Raw genomic sequence first — 23,757 nt, forward strand, 5'->3', positions numbered from 1 at the left:
TCAATGCATAAAGATTCAGAGTGACAAAACGACTCTCCACAAGACAATGACTTCAACTTCCCATTGTAAACTGTCCCTTCATATCGATCAATATTCCTGCAGGTACAGCATTTGGTGTTTACATGTCTCAACCCTTGAGATACAATCGAGCATACTCTACTACCAAGATATCAAAGAACGCCATGTGAATCTTGCGCAGAAGTTGATTGATCAAGGTTACAACATTCCAGGTCTCACCAATGCTGATAGGCAGGTGGAAAGCATTTCCAAATATGATGCATCAGTGACAAATGATGCCCGATGCAATTCCATAATTTAACTTGTGCCATACGTTCCCATGCTTTTTCAGGTCAACGATGGTCTTGCCTTTGCATGTGTTGGTGACGCGAGCTACCTACAGTTGGGGCAGGATGCGCTCACCCTTTCGTGAACACCTGGTATAATCACTATTTGATGGTTCTTCATAAACACATTTTCATGATAAAGTCGGAATTCTACAAGTAACCCTGCTTTTTGCAGAGATAGTGCGAAAATAATAACATACCATGTTCTGTGGTTGACGCCAGTTCCGACTGCAGCGGATGATGCAGAGCTGATTTGTACTGCTTGATACAGACGGCGGCTACAGCGACAACGATGATGGCGATGACTGCGACTGTTGCCACGCTCCCGATGATAATGTTGTGGTAAGAAGGCGACCTCCGTGTTACAAACATGATCTGTCCAGCATACAGACTCAGGTTGTTGCCTACTTTAACCTGGTGTGGTTGGAGGGAAAGATTTAAAATACACACATGCACATATGATGATTGTATCTACATATAGATAAATATATAGAGAAGTTTCAACAGTTACTGAGTCAGGTTCGTGAAACCAACGAGCACTATGGTGCTGACAAATCTCGAAGCATAAACGAGTCGAACCGGGATTCGAACCCACAGTCACGGGTTTCTGGGGTGCTCTAGAGACGCAACTTCACAGGAAATTGCGATGCCCTAAAAGACTGGGTCATATGTGCCCCCTCCCTCCACCATCACAAGGATGCCTAGGGGACGCGCCTTCATTGACAGGGTACGAAAATTGGAAATAACAAAGATTTTTTCTCACGATTTAATTATATAAATTGTAACTATTATATACAAGATTTACCTGATGACCATGAATTTTCGATATTTTTATCAAAAACAAAAAGTGTTTTGTAAGCTATCACAAGAAGTTCAAATCTTTTATGTTTTCTGTACAGGTATCTCATTACTGATCATAAACGTATATCTACCGGAGCCATTGATTGATTGACTGATGTAAACACATGTTCGGGTCTAGTATTTATTTCCATATACTTATACTATACCGTGATATTCTGGGGCGTTTTGGTATGTGTCATCCACACAGGCGTACAAGTGATCAGCGTGCCATTGAAATGAACATTGGAACAATTGTTCGGGCCGATTTCTACTCGAACATCTGTTTCACTGACGCCATCGAGGGTAGCCTAAACAGAAGACATCACACGACTATTACTGCTTCGTCGTATAACCTGATTAGTGGCAAAATGCAGAAGGTTAATACTCAATAACACCTGTAACTATTTAATCCTAAAACACCTCATTGACCTTCACTGATACTGTGTAACTGCTGCATTTGCAGCATATCCTTCTGTTACACTGGTGTACATGGTAGACTGAAAAGTTCTGAGCCTCACATTGGAGGAATTAATTTTTTTTTTATGTGGACAAAACTAGATGTCAAAGAGGTATATCCTGCTTACCTAGTGCATATACTGCATATCTTAGTGCCTGCGATGTTTAGCTGGGGCATACACTGCTTATTATACTTACTGGTATATTTAATTGGTGTATATGCTGCATATCACAATTACTGGAATGTTTACCTGGTGTATATGCTGCACATTTTAAAACCGGTAACTTTAATTGGTGTATATACTGAATATCACATCTACCGGTATGTTTACCTTGTATATATATACTGAATATCACATCTACCGGTCTGTTTAACTGGTGCATATACTGAATATCACATCTACCGGTCTGTTTAACTTGTGCATATACTGAACATCACATCTACCGGTCTGTTTAACTGGTGCATATACTGAATATCACATCTACCGGTATGTTTAACTGGTGCATAATCTGAATATCACATCTACCGGTCTGTTTAACTGGTGCATATACTGAATATCACATCTGTCGGTATGTTTAACTAGTGCACATACTGAATATCACATCTGCCGGTATGATTACCTGGTATATATACTGAATATCACATCTACCGGTATGTTTAACTTGAGCATATACAAAACATCACACCTTCCGGTCTGTTTAACTGGTGCATATGCTGATTATTGTACTAACCTGGTATATGAGACTTACTAGTATGTGCAACATATCTCCTTCCCCGACCTCCAAAGACGTTGGCGTGAACACCAAGGTTGGATCTGGATAAATTGTAATGTTGTAATGTGCTACCACTCCGTCCATTATAACAGAAAGATTGCCAGTTGTTTCATTTCGATCTTCCAGTGTGAACGATGGCGTCAAACAAAATACTTTGTCTCCTGTAATTTTGTTAGTTCTGGTACAATTCTGTAACAAAGACCCACATACAACATACAAACTGACACATTGATATCAGTGATAGATGAACACATGGTCACACACTGACAAACGTATGTATATACACTGTAATAGATGAACACATGGGCACACACTGACATATATATGTATATACACAGTGATAGATGAACACATGGTTACACACTGACAAACGTATGTATATACACTGTGATAGATGAACACATAGTCACACACTGACAAACGTATGTATATACACTGTGATAGATGAACACATGGTTACACACTGACATACATATGTATATACACAGTGATAGATGAACACATGGTCACACACTGACAAACGTATGTATATACACTGTAATAGATGAACACATGGGCACACACTGACATATATATGTATATACACAGTGAAAGATGAACAAATGGTTACACACTGACAAACGTATGTATATACACTGTGATAGATGAACACATGGGCACACACTGACAAACGTATGTATATACACTGTGATAGATGAACACATGGTTACACACTGAAATACATATGTATATACACAGTGATAGATGAACACATGGTCACACACTGACAAACGTATGTATATACACTGTAATAGATGAACGCATGGGCACACACTGACATACATATGTATATACACAGTGATAGATGAACACATGGTCACACACTGACATATATATGTATATACACAGTGATAGATGAACACATGGTTACACACTGACATATATATATATACACAGTGATAGGTGAACACATGGTTACACACTGACATACATATGTATATACACAGTGATAGATGAACACATGGTCACACACTGACAAACGTACGTATATACACAGTGATAGATGAACACATGGTTACACACTGACATACATATGTATATACACAGTGATAGATGAACACATGGTCACACACTGACAAACGTATGTATATACACTGTAATAGATGAACACATGGGCACACACTGACATATATATGTATATACACAGTGATAGATGAACACATGGTCAAACACTGACATACATATGTATATACACAGTGATAGGTGAACACATGGTTACACACTGACATACATATGTATATACACTGTGATAGATGAACACATGGTCAAACACTGACATACATATGTATATACACTGTGATAGATGAACACATGGTCACACACTGACATACATATGTATATATACAGTGATAGATGAACACATGGTTACACGCTGACAAACGTATGTATATACACTGTGATAGATGAACACATGGTTACACACTGACATACATATGTATATACACAGTGATAGATGAACACATGGTCACACACTGACAAACGTATGTATATACACTGTAATAGATGAACACATGGGCACACACTGACATACATATGTATATACACAGTGATAGATGAACACATGGTCACACACTGACATATATATGTATATACACTGTGATAGATGAACACATGGTTACACACTGACATATATATATATACACAGTGATAGGTGAACACATGGTTACACACTGACATACATATGTATATACACAGTGATAGATGAACACATGGTCACACACTGACAAACGTATGTATATACACAGTGATAGATGAACACATGGTTACACACTGACATACATATGTATATCCACAGTGATAGATGAACACATGGTCACACACTGACAAACGTATGTATATACACTGTAATAGATGAACACATGGTTACACACTGACATATATATGTATATACACAGTGATAGATGAACACATGGTCAAACACTGACATATATATGTATATACACTGTGATAGATGAACACATGGTCAAACACTGACATATATATGTATATACACAGTGATAGGTGAACACATGGTTACACACTGACATACATATGTATATACACTGTGATAGATGAACACATGGTTACACGCTGACATACATATGTATATACACTGTGATAGATGAACACATGGTCACATACTGACATACATATGTATATATACAGTGATAGATGAACACATGGTTACACGCTGACATACATATGTATATACACTGTGATAGATGAACACATGGGCACACACTGACATATATATGTATATACACTGTGATAGGTGAACACATGGTCACACACTGACATACATATGTATATACACTGTGATAGATGAACACATGGTCACACACTGACATACATATGTATATACACAGTGATAGATCAACACATGGTCACACACTGACATACATATGTATATACACTGTGATAGAAGAACACATGGTCACACACTGACATATATATGTATATACACAGTGATAGATGAACACATGGTCACACACTGACATGCATATGTATATATACTGTGATAGATGAACACATGGTCACACACTGACATACATATGTATATACACAGTGATAGATGAACACATGGTCACACACTGACAAACGTACGTATATACACAGTGATAGATGAACACATGGTTACACACTGACCTACATATGTATATACACAGTGATAGATGAACACATGGTCACACACTGACAAACGTATGTATATACACTGTAATAGATGAACACATGGGCACACACTGACATATATATGTATATACACAGTGATAGATGAACACATGGTCAAACACTGACATATATATGTATATACACAGTGATAGATGAACACATGGTTACACACTGACCTACATATGTATATACACAGTGATAGATGAACACATGGTCACACACTGACAAACGTATGTATATACACTGTAATAGATGAACACATGGGCACACACTGACATATATATGTATATACACAGTGATAGATGAACACATGGTTACACACTGACATACATATGTATATACACAGTGATAGGTGAACACATGGTTACACACTGACAAACATATGTATATACACTGTGATAGATGAACAAATGGTTACACGCTGACATACATATGTATATACACTGTGATAGATGAACACATGGTTACACACTGACATACATATGTATATACACTGTGATAGATGAACACATGCTTACACGCTGACATACATATGTATATACACTGTGCTAGATGAACACATGTCACACACTGACATACATATGTATATACACTGTGATAGATGAACACATGGTCACACACTGACATATATATGTATATACACAGTGAAAGATGAACACATGGTCACACACTGACATGCATATGTATATATACAGTGATAGATGAACACATGGTCACACACTGACATACATATGTATATATACAGTGATAGATGAACACATGGTCACACACTGACAAACGTATGTATATACACTGTGATAGATGAACACAAGTTTACCCACTGACATACATATGTATATACACAGTAATAGATGAACACATGGTTACACACTGACATACATATGTATATACACTGTGATAGATGAACACATTGTTACCCACTGACATACATATGTATATACACTGTGATAGATGAACACAAGGTTACCCACTGACAAACATATGTATATACACTGTGATAGATGAACACATGGTTACACACTGACATACATATGTATATACACAGTGATACATGAACACATGGTCACACTGACATACATATGTATATACACAGTGATAGATGAACACATGGTAACACACTGACATACATATGTATATACACTGTGATAGATGAACACATGGTCACACACTGACATACATATGTATATACACTGTGATAGATGAACACATGGTAACACACTGACATATATATGTATATACACAGTGATAGATGAACACATGGTCACACACTGACATGCATATGTATATACACAGTGATAGATGAACACATGGTAACACACTGACATACATATGTATATATACAGTGCTAGATGAACACATGGTTACACACTGACATACATATATATATATACAGTGCTAGATGAACACATGGGCACACACTGACATACATATGCATATACACAGTGATAGATGAACACATGGGCACACGCTGACATACATATGTATATATACAGTGATAAGTGAACACAAGGTTACACGCTGACATACATATGTATATGCACTGTGATAGATGAACACATGGTTACACACTGACATACATATGTATATACACAGTGATAGTTGAACACATGGTCACACACTGACATACATATTTATGTATATATACAGGTATTAATGAACACATGGTCACACACTGACATACATATTTATGCATATACACAGTGATAGATGAACACATGGGCACACACTGACATACATATGTATATATACAGTGATAGATGAACACAAGGTTACACACTGACATACATATGTATATATACAGTGATAGGTGAACACAAGGTTACACGCTGACATACATATGTATATATACAGTGCTAGATGAACACATGGTCACACACTGACATACATATGCATATACACAGTGATAGATGAACACATGGTTACACACTGACATATATATGTATATATACAGTGCTAGATGAACACATGGTTACACACTGACATACATATGTATATATACAGTGCTATATGAACACATGGTCACACACTGACATACATATGCATATACACAGTGATAGATGAACACATAGGCACCCGCTGACATACATATGTATATACACTGTGGCAGATAAACACATGGTTACAAACTGACATACATATGTATGTATACAGTGATAGATGAACACATGGTCACACACTGACATACATATCCATATACACAGTGATAGATGAACACATGGTCACACACTGACATACATATGTATATATACACAGTGATAGATGAACCCATAGGCACACGCTGACATACATATGTATATACACAGTGATAGTTGAACACATGGTCACACACTGACATACATATTTATGTATATATACAGGGATTAATGAACACATGGTCACACACTGACATACTTATTTATGCATATACACAGTGATAGATGAACACATGGGCACACACTGACATACATATGTATATGTACAGTGATAGATGAACACATGGTTACACACTGACATACATATGTATATATACAGTGTTAGGTGAACACAAGGTTACACGCTGACATACATATGTATATATACAGTGATAGGTGAACACAAGGTTACACGCTGACATACATATGTATATATACAGTGATAGGTGAACACATGTTTACACACTGACATACATATGTATATATACAGTGATAGGTGAACACAAGGTTACACGCTGACATACATATGTATATATACAGTGATAGATGAACACATGTTTACACACTGACATACATATGTATATATACAGTGATAGGTGAACACATGGTTACACACTGACATACATATGTATATATACAATGATAGGTGAACACAAGGTTACATATTGACATACATATGTATATATACAGTGATAGGTGAACACATGGTTACACACTGACATACATATGTATATATACAGTGATAGGTGAACACAAGGTTACACACTGACATACATATGTATATACACAGTGATACATGAACACATGGTTACATATTGACGTACATTTGTACATGCACCGTGGTAAATTACATATATATGTATGTTTCAGACAGTGATAGATGAACGCAAAGATGAACATATCACTCACCGCCAACCTCGTCCTGTTACGCACAGTCATTTCAATCCGCGGCTGTTCTACAGCGTCAAAGTTCTCCCCCACGACTGTGATCGTCAGACCTCCACTGCAAGTCATACATTAGTTATTAACCAATGAACTTGCTGCCACACTGACATGATGTATTACCTTCCACACAACAACCGACGAATGAGGTTACGAAACCTTTTCTTCCCACAAGAATTGTCAAATTATGAAAGTTGCAGAAACTTTGAGATGTTTGTATTAAAATTATCGGACATATATTCAAATGGCTGACAATTAGCCCTTTTTCCTTCGTACACTTAATATTTAAACTTTGGTATGATCAGATACATAAGTGATGTATGTAATGGCCGAATTAAAAAAATATATATGACACAAGATGTCATGTTTTGTGACACCAGATCCATTTGTACTATTTCGTCGTTTTGATTCGTTTACATCTCCTGGCTAATCACTCTGTGTCTCTCTCACACTCACACGCACACACGCACGCACGCACACGCATGCATACACGCACACATATACACAGGCACGCACATACATATTCACACCGACGTACACATGGGGGTGCGCTCGGGAGCTATTGTCCGAGGAGTAGTCAAGAGTTGCTCCCCTTGAGTTTTATTGCTGTTTTATACTGTCGGCATATCCAACAAACAGGTTCCATGTTGCTGTTCCATTTCTACACAGTCTGTGTAATAAAGTAGGTGGCTGCACATTTAAAACAGATTAAGTAATTAACAATTTGGGATTTCAATAAATTGGATGCATCCCTTAATAACGTAGCTGGATATTGCGGAATAACGAATTTCTAAATCTATTATATGGTCTCTGGACATATCAAAGACATGTATTCTTAACACATTAGCGTCGATAATGCTGAGATATGTATAAACAGCGCATACCTCTGTATGGATGTTGTCGGGAATACATCTGTAATGACTGGGTCTGACGTGATTGTAAAATTGCCAAGTGAGCAGCCAGGAAACGTAACGCTCACATCAGTTGTGGCACCAGCCTTTTTATCGTTGGGTCCCCTTTTCCTAAGCTTACACCGTCTCCTGGTCAAACTGCAATGTAAATGGGGGACATGAATAGCATGATAGTTTAAGTGAGTTATAGTCGTTGATGTTTGTCAAATCAGAATCGTTCCGAAACTCACATGGCATTAATCACAAGGAGTCATTTCTAGGTTGCAGAGACCTGCACGGACATCGACGTCATAATACAGTGTTGAAGGACGTAGTTCATGCAGTGTTATGGCATGGATGTCTCAGGTTGTATTGAGTTCCAAAGAAACGACCATATAAGTCCTGCTTGACAATATGGTCCATATAATTGATTGTTACTGAGGCTGGCTTTCAGACACAGAATCATGCAAACTGTGCCAGATGAGACTGTTGATTGTGATAATTAATCGTTACTGATCTTGCACGTATCTCCATCTGAGTAATAATGTAGTCCACTGAAGCTGATTTACCTCCTGTCCTTCAGTTCACATTCTCTCCCAGCTACTGTTACTTTATTGTCTGTCTCATTGAGTCCACATCCCTCAAACGTGATGACTGTTCCCCCAGACTCCGGACCTTTCTTTGGATACCAGTTCTGTAGCAAAACAAATATGTGTGGCACTGGCGTTGTTCAAGTCGTGTTCCCTTATATTTGTTTGTGTTGTCACCCATTCATAATTTAATATATTCACTTTGTGCAGTGAATTACGACGCTTGAGTTCTAATTAATCTCCGGCTCTGATAAAACAATGGGTATATCTGAAGTCGGACTGGAATGTACACATGTAATAAGGGATTGTATGTAGTGTGTGATTATTTATATGCGATTTTACATGTCCACGATGTTAATAATATGTAAAACAATGTGTATATCTGAACTCGGACTGGGGTGTACATTATCATTACGGAATTGTAACACTTATTGTGTAGTTATTTGTAAGCGGATTAATATGTGTTCGATGTTAATACATGCAGGTCGTACTGAGCTCCATCTGAGTACCTGGACTTTACACGTGCTTCCTCCGCATGCCTCACTGGATACACACTTCTTGCACCAACTACAACGACTGATACGTCTACATTCCTGGCAGCGACTGCCTTCACAGATGTCAACCTCCTTCACCTGGAAATATAGGACACAATTATTTACAAATTCCTTCCGAGTCGAACAGTTCAAGGTTCCATTTCAAAGGACAATATCTTTTGAGAATTGTGAAACGCATTCCTCTCTACGAATGAATCCATTACTGTTGCCAGGGATTTAATGTCTAAGATTCCATCAGATTCATGTATTTGCCAATTTAGATCCTGTCATGAAATACGGCACACGTAGAGGGATAGTGTTACAGAGAAGCTAGAATTTACAAATCTCTTCCGGGTCAAAAAGTTCAAGGTTCCTATTCAAAGGAGAATGTGTTTAGCGACTTCCGAAACGCATTTTTCAGTATGCATCTAATCCTTTTGTCATCGACGTAATCAGGATTTCATATGCTTATGTATTTGACCTATTAGATCCTGTAATGAAGTGTTTAGCGACTTGCGAAACGCATTTTTCAGTATATATCTATTCCTTTTGTCATCGACGTAATCAGGATTTCATATGCTTATGTATTTGACCTATTGGATCCTGTAATGAAGTACATGTAGGTTGAAACGCAGGCATAGTATTACAGATGTTTGCTTCAAACACATTTCCCCTATGATATAGCCAGCTGCGTAGTCATTAGATTCTAGTTAAAGGAAGTAATGTCTCTCATCTCACCACAATAATATGTATTTCAAGTGTTCCGGCAGCCTTGAACCGGGCGGTCAAAATCAGTGAAAACAAAACTGAAGTAACATGAAACGTTAAAAGACCTGTAGGACATTATTTAACTTACCCAATTATTATTTTAGAATAGCAAATCGTATTTATAACGAACTCGTTCGTAAAAGTGAAGTAAATTTTCCTCCTCATTCTTAACAGGGTCGCTATCACAAGTGTGTGGTAAGTGTTCGGTAAATCTTGACTTAGGCGATTAAAAGCAACTAAAACATCACAAATGCATCTTAGATTATTATGTAATAATATTATGTCCACCTGAACGCACTTGTTATAATGTCCCAGTACACCGTATGTTAAACGAACTCGTTCTTTAAAGTGAAGCCATTATTCTCTCTACTCTCAACATGGTCCCACTGAAAAGTGTTTGATCCTTGTTCGGTCCTACTTGTCCCGAGCGATTAAAAGAACTAAAACTCACAATTACATCTACTTACATGCCACTTTATGTTTCACAGTTTGTCGTATTCAAAGCAAACACATTGGTTAGTGTGAAGGACTTGTTTCCCCTATACACTCAACACGATCCCTTTCACAAGCGTTCGTCCGACTTGGCCGGAGCACTTAAATCAACTCCAGCGTCACAGATGTATCACCGAATGTGATGAGAAATATAGAAAAGTGATAAACCCTGGCGAAACAATCATTGAAGGTCAGGGAAGTAGATTTTGTCAGATTGTACCTTCTCTCTTAGACTTGATTGTAGTGATCTAAATTCCCATCGATATGGAAGACACATTTCTGACAATACAGCATATTTTTGTAGATACATGTATGAAAATGTATCACACTATTTCATTTCCTGTCCCTTTTTTAATGATGTACGACAAGATTCATTCTTCTACTCTGAGGGAGTTTATCTTAACACTTTATTGAATGGTAATACTGATTTTACAAATAACTACTAATCCAGTTATTTTAAAATCAGTACATTCATACATACTTCATTTCAAAAGGTTTAAACTAACGTGAGACTGACTATAGATCCCGCTTATACATTATTTTTTCTACTCACTACGCCAAACTGTTGTCCATGACCTCATGCTCTTGTAAATGTATTTATTACTTGCCCGTGAAGAGATCACCCGTTTAATAAACATACAGCTTTATTACACATTGTGTAATACCAAAACGCGTGCTTATGTACTCTCGGAACACGTTTCACGAACAAATATTGAAAGCTCTCAACATCCCTTGGCTTATTCAACGACATTGCGTGTAGAGTTCATAGATCACTGAGAGGAGCTTATGCACACTCGATGACCCCAGCAACCTTGTTGCTAGGCTGACGTCACATGGCATTGTTTCGCCGATGGATCTTGCAACAAAATTCCACAAATTACGTCATCGGGTATTGTGACGTTATTGAAAACTTTGAGGTGCAAGGCTCGTTCCACAAGGCGATCGTATTGTAGCCCAACGGCAGTCGTTGGTCTAAGTTAAAGTATGTGAGATGCGAAAGTCTTAGCCCTACGATAATGTTGTGAATTCTAAAGGTAGACCCGTTGTATGGTATGAAATTCATACGTTTCAACTTTTGACGTGTTTGAAGTATTATTCTGTTAAACTCAATTGGACTATATCGTGGATCATGTAGGTGTCAGCCTATTCATACTCAACAGTATAATTCAAAAAACGTTATAAATTGCAAGTAATAAATAAAATACTAAACTCGCTCCCGTGTAAAACCAAATTTATGAAACTCGTGAATAGTTGTGGTATCTGACTCGCTTTCGCTCGTCAGATACCACAACTATTCACTCGTTTCATAAAATTGGTATTACACGGGAGCTCGTTTAGTATTCTATATTTAGTTGATCATAATGTATTATTTTGTTACATGTCTTCATGTATATAACTTGTACTGGAGAGGTATTGACATAAGCCTATTGACCGATCCAGATTCATTGAATAAAATTATGTAAGTTGTATCGTGACATTGGTGAGTATGGTTTTACGCCGCTTTTAGCAATATTCCAGCAATATCACGGCGGAGGACACCAGATATGGGCTTCAGACATTTTACCCATGTCGGGAATCGAACCCGGGTCTTCGGCGTGACGAGCGAACGCTTTAACCACTAGGCTACCCGACCGCCCTGTGACATCATATAGTAAAAGGTACAATAGTGATCTGGACCGATCGACACATGAGGTGAAGCATGTGCCACTCTTTACTTAATCTTTAAATGCATGCTTGAATAATGAGTATGCAGACACTTGAGTTTCATGGTGAGTAACTATTATCTATATAGCCACTTCTAAGAACACACCTCTCTCTTTTTTTTATTATATTTTAGTAACTTTAGCATGCTTGGAACTTGTTGACGACAGTTCATGAATAGTTATTAACGGTGGCGTCTCACGACCTTTCGACTTTTAAGACAACACAACAAGTCTCAGACTCACCAAAGCGACCTGCGGCATCCTTTAAGGCTTATGTAAGTTTTGATAACATGAGGGGTCGTCTCAAACAAAATTCAGTTGGTGAGCAATAATGTGCTACAGGTAGGAACAGACTAATCAAGCAATGACATGGCTGATGTAAAGTACATTTGCAGTTTGTTCCTTCCCATCGTAGAGGCAGGGTGTTTCACATCAAAGATTCCATGTTCAGATGCAACAAGAACAAACATAACTGGAAGAGTTGGCAGAGCCTGGTCAAGAACCGTCCGGCCCTATTATCAACAGTGAATGATCGCGTTACTTTCCGCGGAGCTCAACACAACCATGCGTCTTCCAGGACAAAAAGATATTAAGGTATCTCTGTACGAGCATATATTTTAACACAATGTTTCAAGTGAATTTTAAAAAATCGTGCGAAGACACACACTAATAAAAAATATCTTTCTTATGTTACATAATTTTCTGGTGAATGTGAATTTTGTTTGAAATGTGCAAGTGTTCGGGAACATTCATTCAGACAATAGTTATATTCAATCGACTTCTTCGATAGGTGAAGGACACATTGTGGACGAGAAAAGACCCAGCGGGAACAACGATTACTCCATTGTCCTGCCTTTACATGGAAGGTGTCAACAAGCCTGGAGACGGGGTGTGGAATGCGAGAGTGAGTTTGGTTTTACGCCGCTTTTAGCAATATCAAGGCAGGGGATACCAGGAATGGGCTTCACACATTGTACCCATGTAGAGAATCTACCTTCGGCGTGCGGACGCTTTAACCACGAAGCTACAAGTTCAAGGAAAAAACTTCCTGGGTTGATTCGACATGAATGAGTAAAGGTTTTTCAGGGAGGCCCTACACGTTACTTAATGGAAGAACGGTCACACTGTATGGTACACCTCATAATGTTAACGTCAATGAGAAACCAACTCGTCAAAGAAGACATATAGAATCAAGGAAATAGGACTGTAGACGTTTCCACGGGTGATAAATGGTTGTTGCGTTGACGTTTGCTTGATGTTTCCCTGTACTCTTGGGATGACAGTCATGCCAGTAGTGAGTGAGTGAGTTGGGTTTAACGCCGCTTTTAACAGTATTCCAGTTATATCGCGGCGTGTCAGCTTAATGTGGGAGGAAAGCCCGAAGTGATGCAGGTCTCAGACGTTTACCACTTCGGTGAAACCCACGAGCACGGGTATGGTGCTGACAAACCTAGAAACATAATCGGGGCGAACCGGGATTCGAACCCACAATCATAGGTTTCTGGCGTGCCCAAGGGACGCAACTCTGCACAGCGAATCGCGGCGCCTTAGACGACTGGGCCACCCGTGCCCCCGTCATGCCAGTAAGTTTAATGACTATTTTTCAGCCCATGTCTCTGTAAAGTGGTGCGTTTGATTTGGCTGTACCGAGTAATCTGGCATCAAATATGTCAACGTTTCCGCTATTGCAAGACCTTAGGTCATACACAGTACACATAAAACATTTATAATTACGACACAATTCTAAAATCTGCGTTGTTTTTTTGATTCACTGACATAATACCATGTCGTATAAATAATGCAGTGCCATGGTCAATGCATCAATATCGCACTGCCATGATGCTGGTTAGTGCCAAGCTTTGGTGCAGTGCCACTGTCACATGGTTAATTAATAAGCATCCCATTGGTGAGATCTGGTTATATATGCTGAATTGCCAGATTCACAATATGATGGTTGTAGAAGTACTATATGTGTGTATCATTGCCGCACTGTCACATCGTTAAATATCTGTTTAATGTCGTCTTATGTTTGTGTGTGTGGAAAGGGTCATACATTGTTAAGATATCATGAGAAAACACTCGCCGTGTTGCTGCCGATGGTAAAGAGATGCAAGGTGTTGCTGCTGTCTCGGACGACGACACGGCGTGTAGGGGAACTGTCACTGCTGACGCTGATGTTGCTGCTCAGACAAAGGTTCCCATCAACACCGGTCTGTAACAGCAAATTGAGTAAGAATTGTGTAATAGTGAGAAGGCTAAAATGTAATGAGAGATGAATGTTATTATGGAGATCTTGGCAATGTATTTTCTAACATATCACTTGATTAACAGTACCTTCAATGTGTTTGCTTCTCAGTGATGATGTTGAAATCCTCACCAATGTCAAATGTGATGAACATTTTAAGTTCAACACGCAGTCCGCAAGGTAATACATTGTAATGTTAAGGCTTCAAACCTGATAGGACCAATACATATTCCGACTACTTGAAAAGAGATAAACAACTCACGAACATAGTACTACAGTCACCAATACTACTTCACACACAGTCACTTACTTGGTCCTACACACATCAATAACACGACATTGAGATCAATAGGGAAGTCACTTACTTGGTCTTACACACATCCATAACACGACATTGAGATCAATTGAGAAGTCACTTACTTGGTCCTACACACATGCATCAATAACACGACATTGAGATCAATAGGGAAGTCACTTACTTGGTCCTACATACATCAATAACGCGACATTGAGATCAATAGGGAAGTCACTTACTTGGTCTTACACACATCAATAACACGACATTGAGATCAATAGGGAAGTCACTTACTTGGTCCTACATACATCAATAACACGACATTGAGATCAATAGGGAAGTCACTTACTTGGTCATACACATATTAATACTACATACAGATCAACAAGGAAGTCACTTAGTCCTACAAAAATCGATACTACATACAGGTCAAAAAGGAAGTCACTTACTTGGTCCTACACATATCTATACTAGGTACAGATCAACAAGGAAGTCACTTACTTGGACCTACAGACATCAATACTACTACATACAGATCAACAAGGAAGTCACTTACTTACTCCTACAGACATCTATACTACTACATACAGATCAACAAGGAAGTCACTTACTTGGACCTACAGACATCAATACAACTACATACAGATTAACAAGGAAGTCACTTACTAAGTCCTATCGAAATCAATACTACATACAGATCAACAAGGAAGTCACTTAATTAGTCCTATAGACATTCATACTACAAACAAGTCAACAAGGAAGTCACTTTATTAGCTCTAAAGACATCTATACTACTACATACAGGTGAACAAGAAAGTCACTTACTTAGCCCTATAGAAATCGATACTACTACAAACAGGTCAAAAAGGAAGTCACTTAGTTAGTCCTACACACATCAATACTACTACAAACAGATCAACAAGGAAGTCACTTACTTAGTCCTACACACATCAATACTACTACATACAGATCAACAAGGAAGTCACTTACTTAGTCCTACAGACATCAATACTACTACAAACAGATCAACAAGGAAGTCACGTACGTAGTCCTGTAGACATGAAAACTACATACAGATCAACAAGGAAGTCACTTACTTTGTCCTTCAGACACCAATACTACATACAGATCAACAAGGAAGTCACTTATTTTGTCCTACATGCATCTATATTACATACAGATCAACAAGGAAGTCACGTACGTATTCCTATAGACATCAGTACTACATACAGATCAACACGGAAGCCACTTACTTTGTCCTACAGACATCAATACTACATACAGATCAACAAGGAAGTCACTTATTTTGTCATACAGACATCCATACTACATACAGATCAACAAGGAAGTCACTTACTTAGTCCTACATACATCAATACTACTACATACAGATCAACAAGGAAGTCACTTACCTAGTCCTACAGACATCCATACTACTACATACAGATCAACAAGGAAGTCACTTACTTAGTCCTACATACATCAATACTACTACATGCAGGTCAACAAGGAAGTCACTTACTTAGTCCTACATACATCAATACTACTACATGCAGGTCAACAAGGAAGTCACGTACGTAGTCCTATAGACATCAATACTACTACATACAGATCAACAAGAAAGTCACTTAGTTAGTCCTACAGACATCCATACTACTACATACAGATCAACAAGGAAGTCACTTACTTACTCCTACAGACATCTATACTACTACATACAGATCAACAAGGAAGTCACTTACTTGGACCTACAGACATCAATACAACTACATACAGATTAACAAGGAAGTCACTTACTAAGTCCTATCGAAATCAATACTACATACAGATCAACAAGGAAGTCACTTACTTGGACCTACAGACATCAATACAACTACATACATATTAACAAGGAAGTCACAGACTTAGTCCTATAGAAATCAATACTACATACAGATAAACAAGGAAGTCACTTAATTAGTCCTATAGACATTCATACTACAAACAAGTCAACAAGGAAGTCACTTTATTAGCTCTAAAGACATCTATACTACTACATACAGGTGAACAAGAAAGTCACTTACTTAGCCCTATAGAAATCGATACTACTACAAACAGGTCAAAAAGGAAGTCACTTAGTTAGTCCTACACACATCAATACTACTACAAACAGATCAACAAGGAAGTCACTTACTTAGTCCTACACACATCAATACTACTACATACAGATCAACAAGGAAGTCACTTACTTAGTCCTACAGACATCAATACTACTACAAACAGATCAACAAGGAAGTCACGTACGTAGTCCTGTAGACATGAAAACTACATACAGATCAACAAGGAAGTCACTTACTTTGTCCTTCAGACACCAATACTACATACAGATCAACAAGGAAGTCACTTATTTTGTCCTACATGCATCTATATTACATACAGATCAACAAGGAAGTCACGTACGTATTCCTATAGACATCAGTACTACATACAGATCAACACGGAAGCCACTTACTTTGTCCTACAGACATCAATACTACATACAGATCAACAAGGAAGTCACTTATTTTGTCATACAGACATCCATACTACATACAGATCAACAAGGAAGTCACTTACTTAGTCCTACATACATCAATACTACTACATACAGATCAACAAGGAAGTCACTTACCTAGTCCTACAGACATCCATACTACTACATACAGATCAACAAGGAAGTCACTTACTTAGTCCTACATACATCAATACTACTACATGCAGGTCAACAAGGAAGTCACTTACTTAGTCCTACATACATCAATACTACTACATGCAGGTCAACAAAGAAGTCACGTACGTAGTCCTATAGACATCAATACTACTACATACAGATCAACAAGGAAGTCACTTAGTTAGTCCTACAGACATCCATACTACTACATACAGATCAACAAGGAAGTCACTTACTTAGTCCTATATACATCAATACTACTACAAACAGGTCAACAAGGAAGTCACTTATTTTGTCCTACAGACTCAATACAACTACAAACAGTTCAACAAAGAAGTCATTTACATAGTCCTACAGACATCTATACAACTACATACAGATCAACAAGGAAGTCACTTATTTTGTCGTACAGACATCAATACAACTACTAACAGATCAACAAGGAAGTTACTTACTTAGTCCTACAGACATCAATACTACTACAAACAGGTCAACAAGGAAGTCACTTAGTTAGTCCTACACACATCAATACTACTACAAACAGATCAACAAGGAGTCACTTACTTAGTCCTACAGACATCAATACAACTTCATACAGATCAACAAGGAAGACACTTACTTTGTCCTACATACATCAATACTACTACATGCAGGTCAACAAGGAAGTCACTTACTTAGTCCTACATACATCAATACTACTACATGCAGGTCAACAAGGAAGTCACTTACTTAGTCCTATATACATCAATACTACTACATGCAGGTCAACAAGGAAGTCACGTACGTAGTCCTTTAGACATCAATACTACTACATACAGATCAACAAGGAAGTCACTTAGTTAGTCCTACAGACATCCATACTACTACATACAGATCAACAAGGAAGTCACTTACTTAGTCCTATATACATCAATACTACTACAAACAGGTCAACAAGGAAGTCACTTATTTTGTCCTACAGACATCAATACAACTACAAACAGATCAACAAGGAAGTCACTTACTTTGTCCTACATACATCAATACTACTACATGCAGGTCAACAAGGAAGTCACTTACTTAGTCCTACAGACATCAATACTACTGCATACAGATCAATAAGGAAGTCACTTACCTAGTCCTACAGACATCCATACTACTACATACAGATCAACAAGGAAGTCACTTACTTTGTCCTACATACATCAATACTACTACATGCAGGTCAACAAGGAAGTCACTTACTTAGTCCTACATACATCAATACTACTACATGCAGGTCAACAAGGAAGTCACGTACGTAGTCCTATAGACATCAATACTACTACATACAGATCAACAAGGAAGTCACTTACTTTGTCCTACATACATCTATACTACATACAGATCAACAAGGAAGTCACGTACGTATTCCTATAGACATCAGTACTACATACAGATCAACAAGGAAGTCACTTATTTTGTCCTACAGACACCAATACAACTACATACAGATCAACAAGGAAGTCTTTTACTTTATCCTACAGACATCAATACTACATACAGATGAACAAGGAAGTCACTTACTTTGTCCTACATACATCAATACTACTACATGCAGGTCAACAAGGAAGTCACTTACTTAGTCCTACATACATCAATACTACTACATGCAGGTCAACAAGGAAGTCACTTACTTAGTCCTACATACATCAATACTACTACATGCAGGTCAACAAGGAAGTCACGTACGTAGTCCTTTAGACATCAATACTACTACATACAGATCAACAAGGAAGTCACTTAGTTAGTCCTACAGACATCCATACTACTACATACAGATCAACAAGGAAGTCACTTACTTAGTCCTATATACATCAATACTACTACAAACAGGTCAACAAGGAAGTCACTTATTTTGTCCTACAGACATCAATACAACTACAAACAGATCAACAAGGAAGTCACTTACTTTGTCCTACATACATCAATACTACTACATGCAGGTCAACAAGGAAGTCACTTACTTAGTCCTACAGACATCAATACTACTGCATACAGATCAATAAGGAAGTCACTTACCTAGTCCTACAGACATCCATACTACTACATACAGATCAACAAGGAAGTCACTTACTTTGTCCTACATACATCAATACTACTACATGCAGGTCAACAAGGAAGTCACTTACTTAGTCCTACATACATCAATACTACTACATGCAGGTCAACAAGGAAGTCACGTACGTAGTCCTATAGACATCAATACTACTACATACAGATCAACAAGGAAGTCACTTACTTTGTCCTACATACATCTATACTACATACAGATCAACAAGGAAGTCACGTACGTATTCCTATAGACATCAGTACTACATACAGATCAACAAGGAAGTCACTTATTTTGTCCTACAGACACCAATACAACTACATACAGATCAACAAGGAAGTCTTTTACTTTATCCTACAGACATCAATACTACATACAGATGAACAAGGAAGTCACTTACTTGGACCTGCATACATCAATACTACTACAGACAGATCAACAAGGAAGTCACTTACTTTGTCCTACACACATCAATACTACACACAGATCAACAAGGAAGTCACTTATTTTGTCATACAGACATCCATACTACATACTGATTAACAAGGAAGTCACTTACTTGGACCTACATACATCAATACTACTACAAACAGATCAACAAGGAAGTCACTTACTTTATCCTACACACAGCAATACTACATACAGATCAACAAGGAAGTCACTTACTTTGTCCTACACACATCAATACTACATACAGATCAACAAGGAAGTCACTTACTTAGTCCCACCGACATCAATACAACTACATACAGATCAACAAGGATGTCACGTAGTCCTACAGACACCAATGCTACTATACACAGATCAACAAGGAAGTCACGTACATGAAATTGTAACACTTGTCCAGTGGAAGTACCAACGTTGACGGTGTCGTCTTTACTTTGCAGCACTGTCGTGATCAAAGTCGTGTTGCTTCGGTAAGCATAATCGTTAAAGATTTTCAAATCTTCCTTTATCTTGAACGTTCGATGACACTCAAATCGTTGACACGGCTGACATTGTTCCTGCAAAAATATCTGATTTGATTTTAATAAAGATATTTATATTAATACCCTTCTCTTCCTCACTCACACATATATTTTGTCGTTATCTTTATAAACCCTTACAAGGTAGATGACCGTAACTAAATGAATACGAAATGTAACACGATGAACGAAATATACTTAAAGACAATTGAATTCCAGAAGGGACGTTGTCGCATTGTTAATTGTCAACCTTACGAAAACAAGCAAAAAGTGTCAAAATTAACCAAAGCGCGACAATGCGACAATACGACAACGCGACAACGCCACATTTTGGCCACTTGTCACATTGTCGCGTTGTGGCTTTTTGCTGGTTTTTGTAAGGTCGATGATTACATACAAGACAGACCAAAATATATCACACAGATAATATCCCTACGTTGTCAGCTTGCTGAAGGGGTTAACCTTTTTGGTCATGTGGACAAGGCGTTCCACCAAGGATCAAAGGGTCCGTGGTTCAAATCCCATCATGGGAAATTTTATCGCAGCGACCGAAACATGAGACAACCCGTTATAAAGCTAAATAGCGATTTGTGCATGACAGGCCCAAACCCTATAATGTGCCATGGACCGTTTTGAGTCATAAGATTTATATTTTTGGATCCGCGGTTTGGTATTATCCATTTAGGTGATATTCTTCAGAATTAGTTCACCAGAAACTATATAAACTGGTTGTAAGAAGCGACTTAATGGAACCCCTGGTCCGGCTCGGTGACTTGGTTGATTGCGTGACAACCTATCTGGAAGAGATTGATCGTTGTCAATATTATCGATCACTTGATTGTCTGGTCCAGATTCGATTATTTACAGACCGCCGTCATATAGCTGAAATAATGCTGAATTCGGCGTTTAACGGAAAACAAACGTTTATTCAACACAGTGAAATCTACATATGGGCTATGAAACAGCCTTGGAACATCTATTTTTCAGATATTTGAAATTTATCATATAATAGGTAGGTTTCTCGGCAGGATAAAGCCAACGGATAAAAACGATATCCGTTGGGGTCATATGCGGATAGAGATGCAAATATCAAAGGTCAAGTAGGACTACTTTCACTGTTTATAAACAAACATGGCGTCGCCCTCGTCATTCGGCGATCGAGTCAGAATTAACCATCGGGAATCTGAATAAACTACAGGTATAATTGCTATCATTATAAAACAAAACAGTCTAATATACTGAAATTAAGTGTCTAACTGTGACGTAGCTAAGGCATTTTATAAGTTTTGGCAACTTTGGAGATTTCGAAACAATTTTGCGAGGGCACGACCCGAGGCCTAGCCAAGCGGGATCAGTAGCCATATCTGTGCTTGTAGCCCTCTGCGGCTTGAATTCTTTTCCACAAATTAAAATAGTTGGATTTGGCCGAAATATGTTTGAATTGTTACTTTGTTTCGTTTTGTCGCTGTGTGTACATCTGACTACATTTCTAAACGTTATGACAGGACAGACCGACTATCAACATCGTCTGACCGTGGCCGTGACGTCTCATAGACTAGGGTTAGAGTAGCTTCCCTTTGACAAAGGGCAGTAACTCTAGCGGACAGACCGATGAATTGCCGCGAAAGGCAAGAAAAAACAACTGTTGTTTTGCGTATATGTTGCTTCACCACTGTATAAGAAACAGATTTTAGTTGGAACTATATTGGCTACTGTCATTGTCCGACTGACACATCACTTACCCTGTGACGTAATAAATATGAATGCGCGCATTCCAGGAAAACTCGCAATGTTTCGGTAATGTTTGTGAGAGAGGGAAAGCGATTTTAAAGCACAGAATTAAAGAATGACATTATATGATAAAGAGGTTATCACGCTTGTGTGTTTGGGGATGGTAAATATCCTGTATTAGGAATAAACACTATGTATTTAGCTCGCCAAGGCTCGCTAAATACAATGTTTATTCCTAATGCAGGATATTTACCATCCCCAAACACACTCGCGTGATAACCTCTATATATTTAGTTTTTAGTGTATTTCGTGTTTATGCAGGCCAAAGGCCAATGTACATTTCCAAAATCAATATAAACATTTATACATTTTGGAACTTAGAAATACACTCTTTAAAAAAAGAAACGCACAGGTAGAATGTAGTTCATTGAACCTGACTACACAAAAAATCCGATATATAAATTGGATATATGTTATTGGAAAATGTTGGTGGCCTGATATTTGACAAAGGGTGCGTCAAAACGCAGCAATTGTCTATTTGCAATGTCTTAAACGGCATTGTTTTCATAC

General features: G+C 38.1%; 1 protein-coding gene across 1 annotated transcript in view; it reads right to left on the minus strand.

Annotated features, from left to right (window-relative positions):
- Positions 1-23,757, minus strand: part of LOC124121100 (hepatocyte growth factor receptor-like) — a 46,857-nt gene that overhangs the window by 17,512 nt on the left and 5,588 nt on the right. Inside the window, exons 2-10 of the mRNA XM_046484067.2 lie at positions 21,316-21,495; positions 15,275-15,403; positions 10,205-10,327; positions 9,675-9,799; positions 9,100-9,264; positions 8,183-8,276; positions 2,391-2,603; positions 1,352-1,492; positions 545-758 (exon numbers count right to left, since the gene is read on the minus strand). Of these exons, the coding sequence (XP_046340023.2) occupies positions 545-758; positions 1,352-1,492; positions 2,391-2,603; positions 8,183-8,276; positions 9,100-9,264; positions 9,675-9,799; positions 10,205-10,327; positions 15,275-15,403; positions 21,316-21,495 (1,384 nt within the window). The remainder of the gene's footprint in view (positions 1-544; positions 759-1,351; positions 1,493-2,390; positions 2,604-8,182; positions 8,277-9,099; positions 9,265-9,674; positions 9,800-10,204; positions 10,328-15,274; positions 15,404-21,315; positions 21,496-23,757) is intronic.

This window comes from Haliotis rufescens, unplaced genomic scaffold, assembly GCF_023055435.1.
Source record: "Haliotis rufescens isolate VD_foot unplaced genomic scaffold, xgHalRufe1.0.p SCAF_16, whole genome shotgun sequence".
NCBI lineage: Eukaryota > Metazoa > Mollusca > Gastropoda > Lepetellida > Haliotidae > Haliotis > Haliotis rufescens.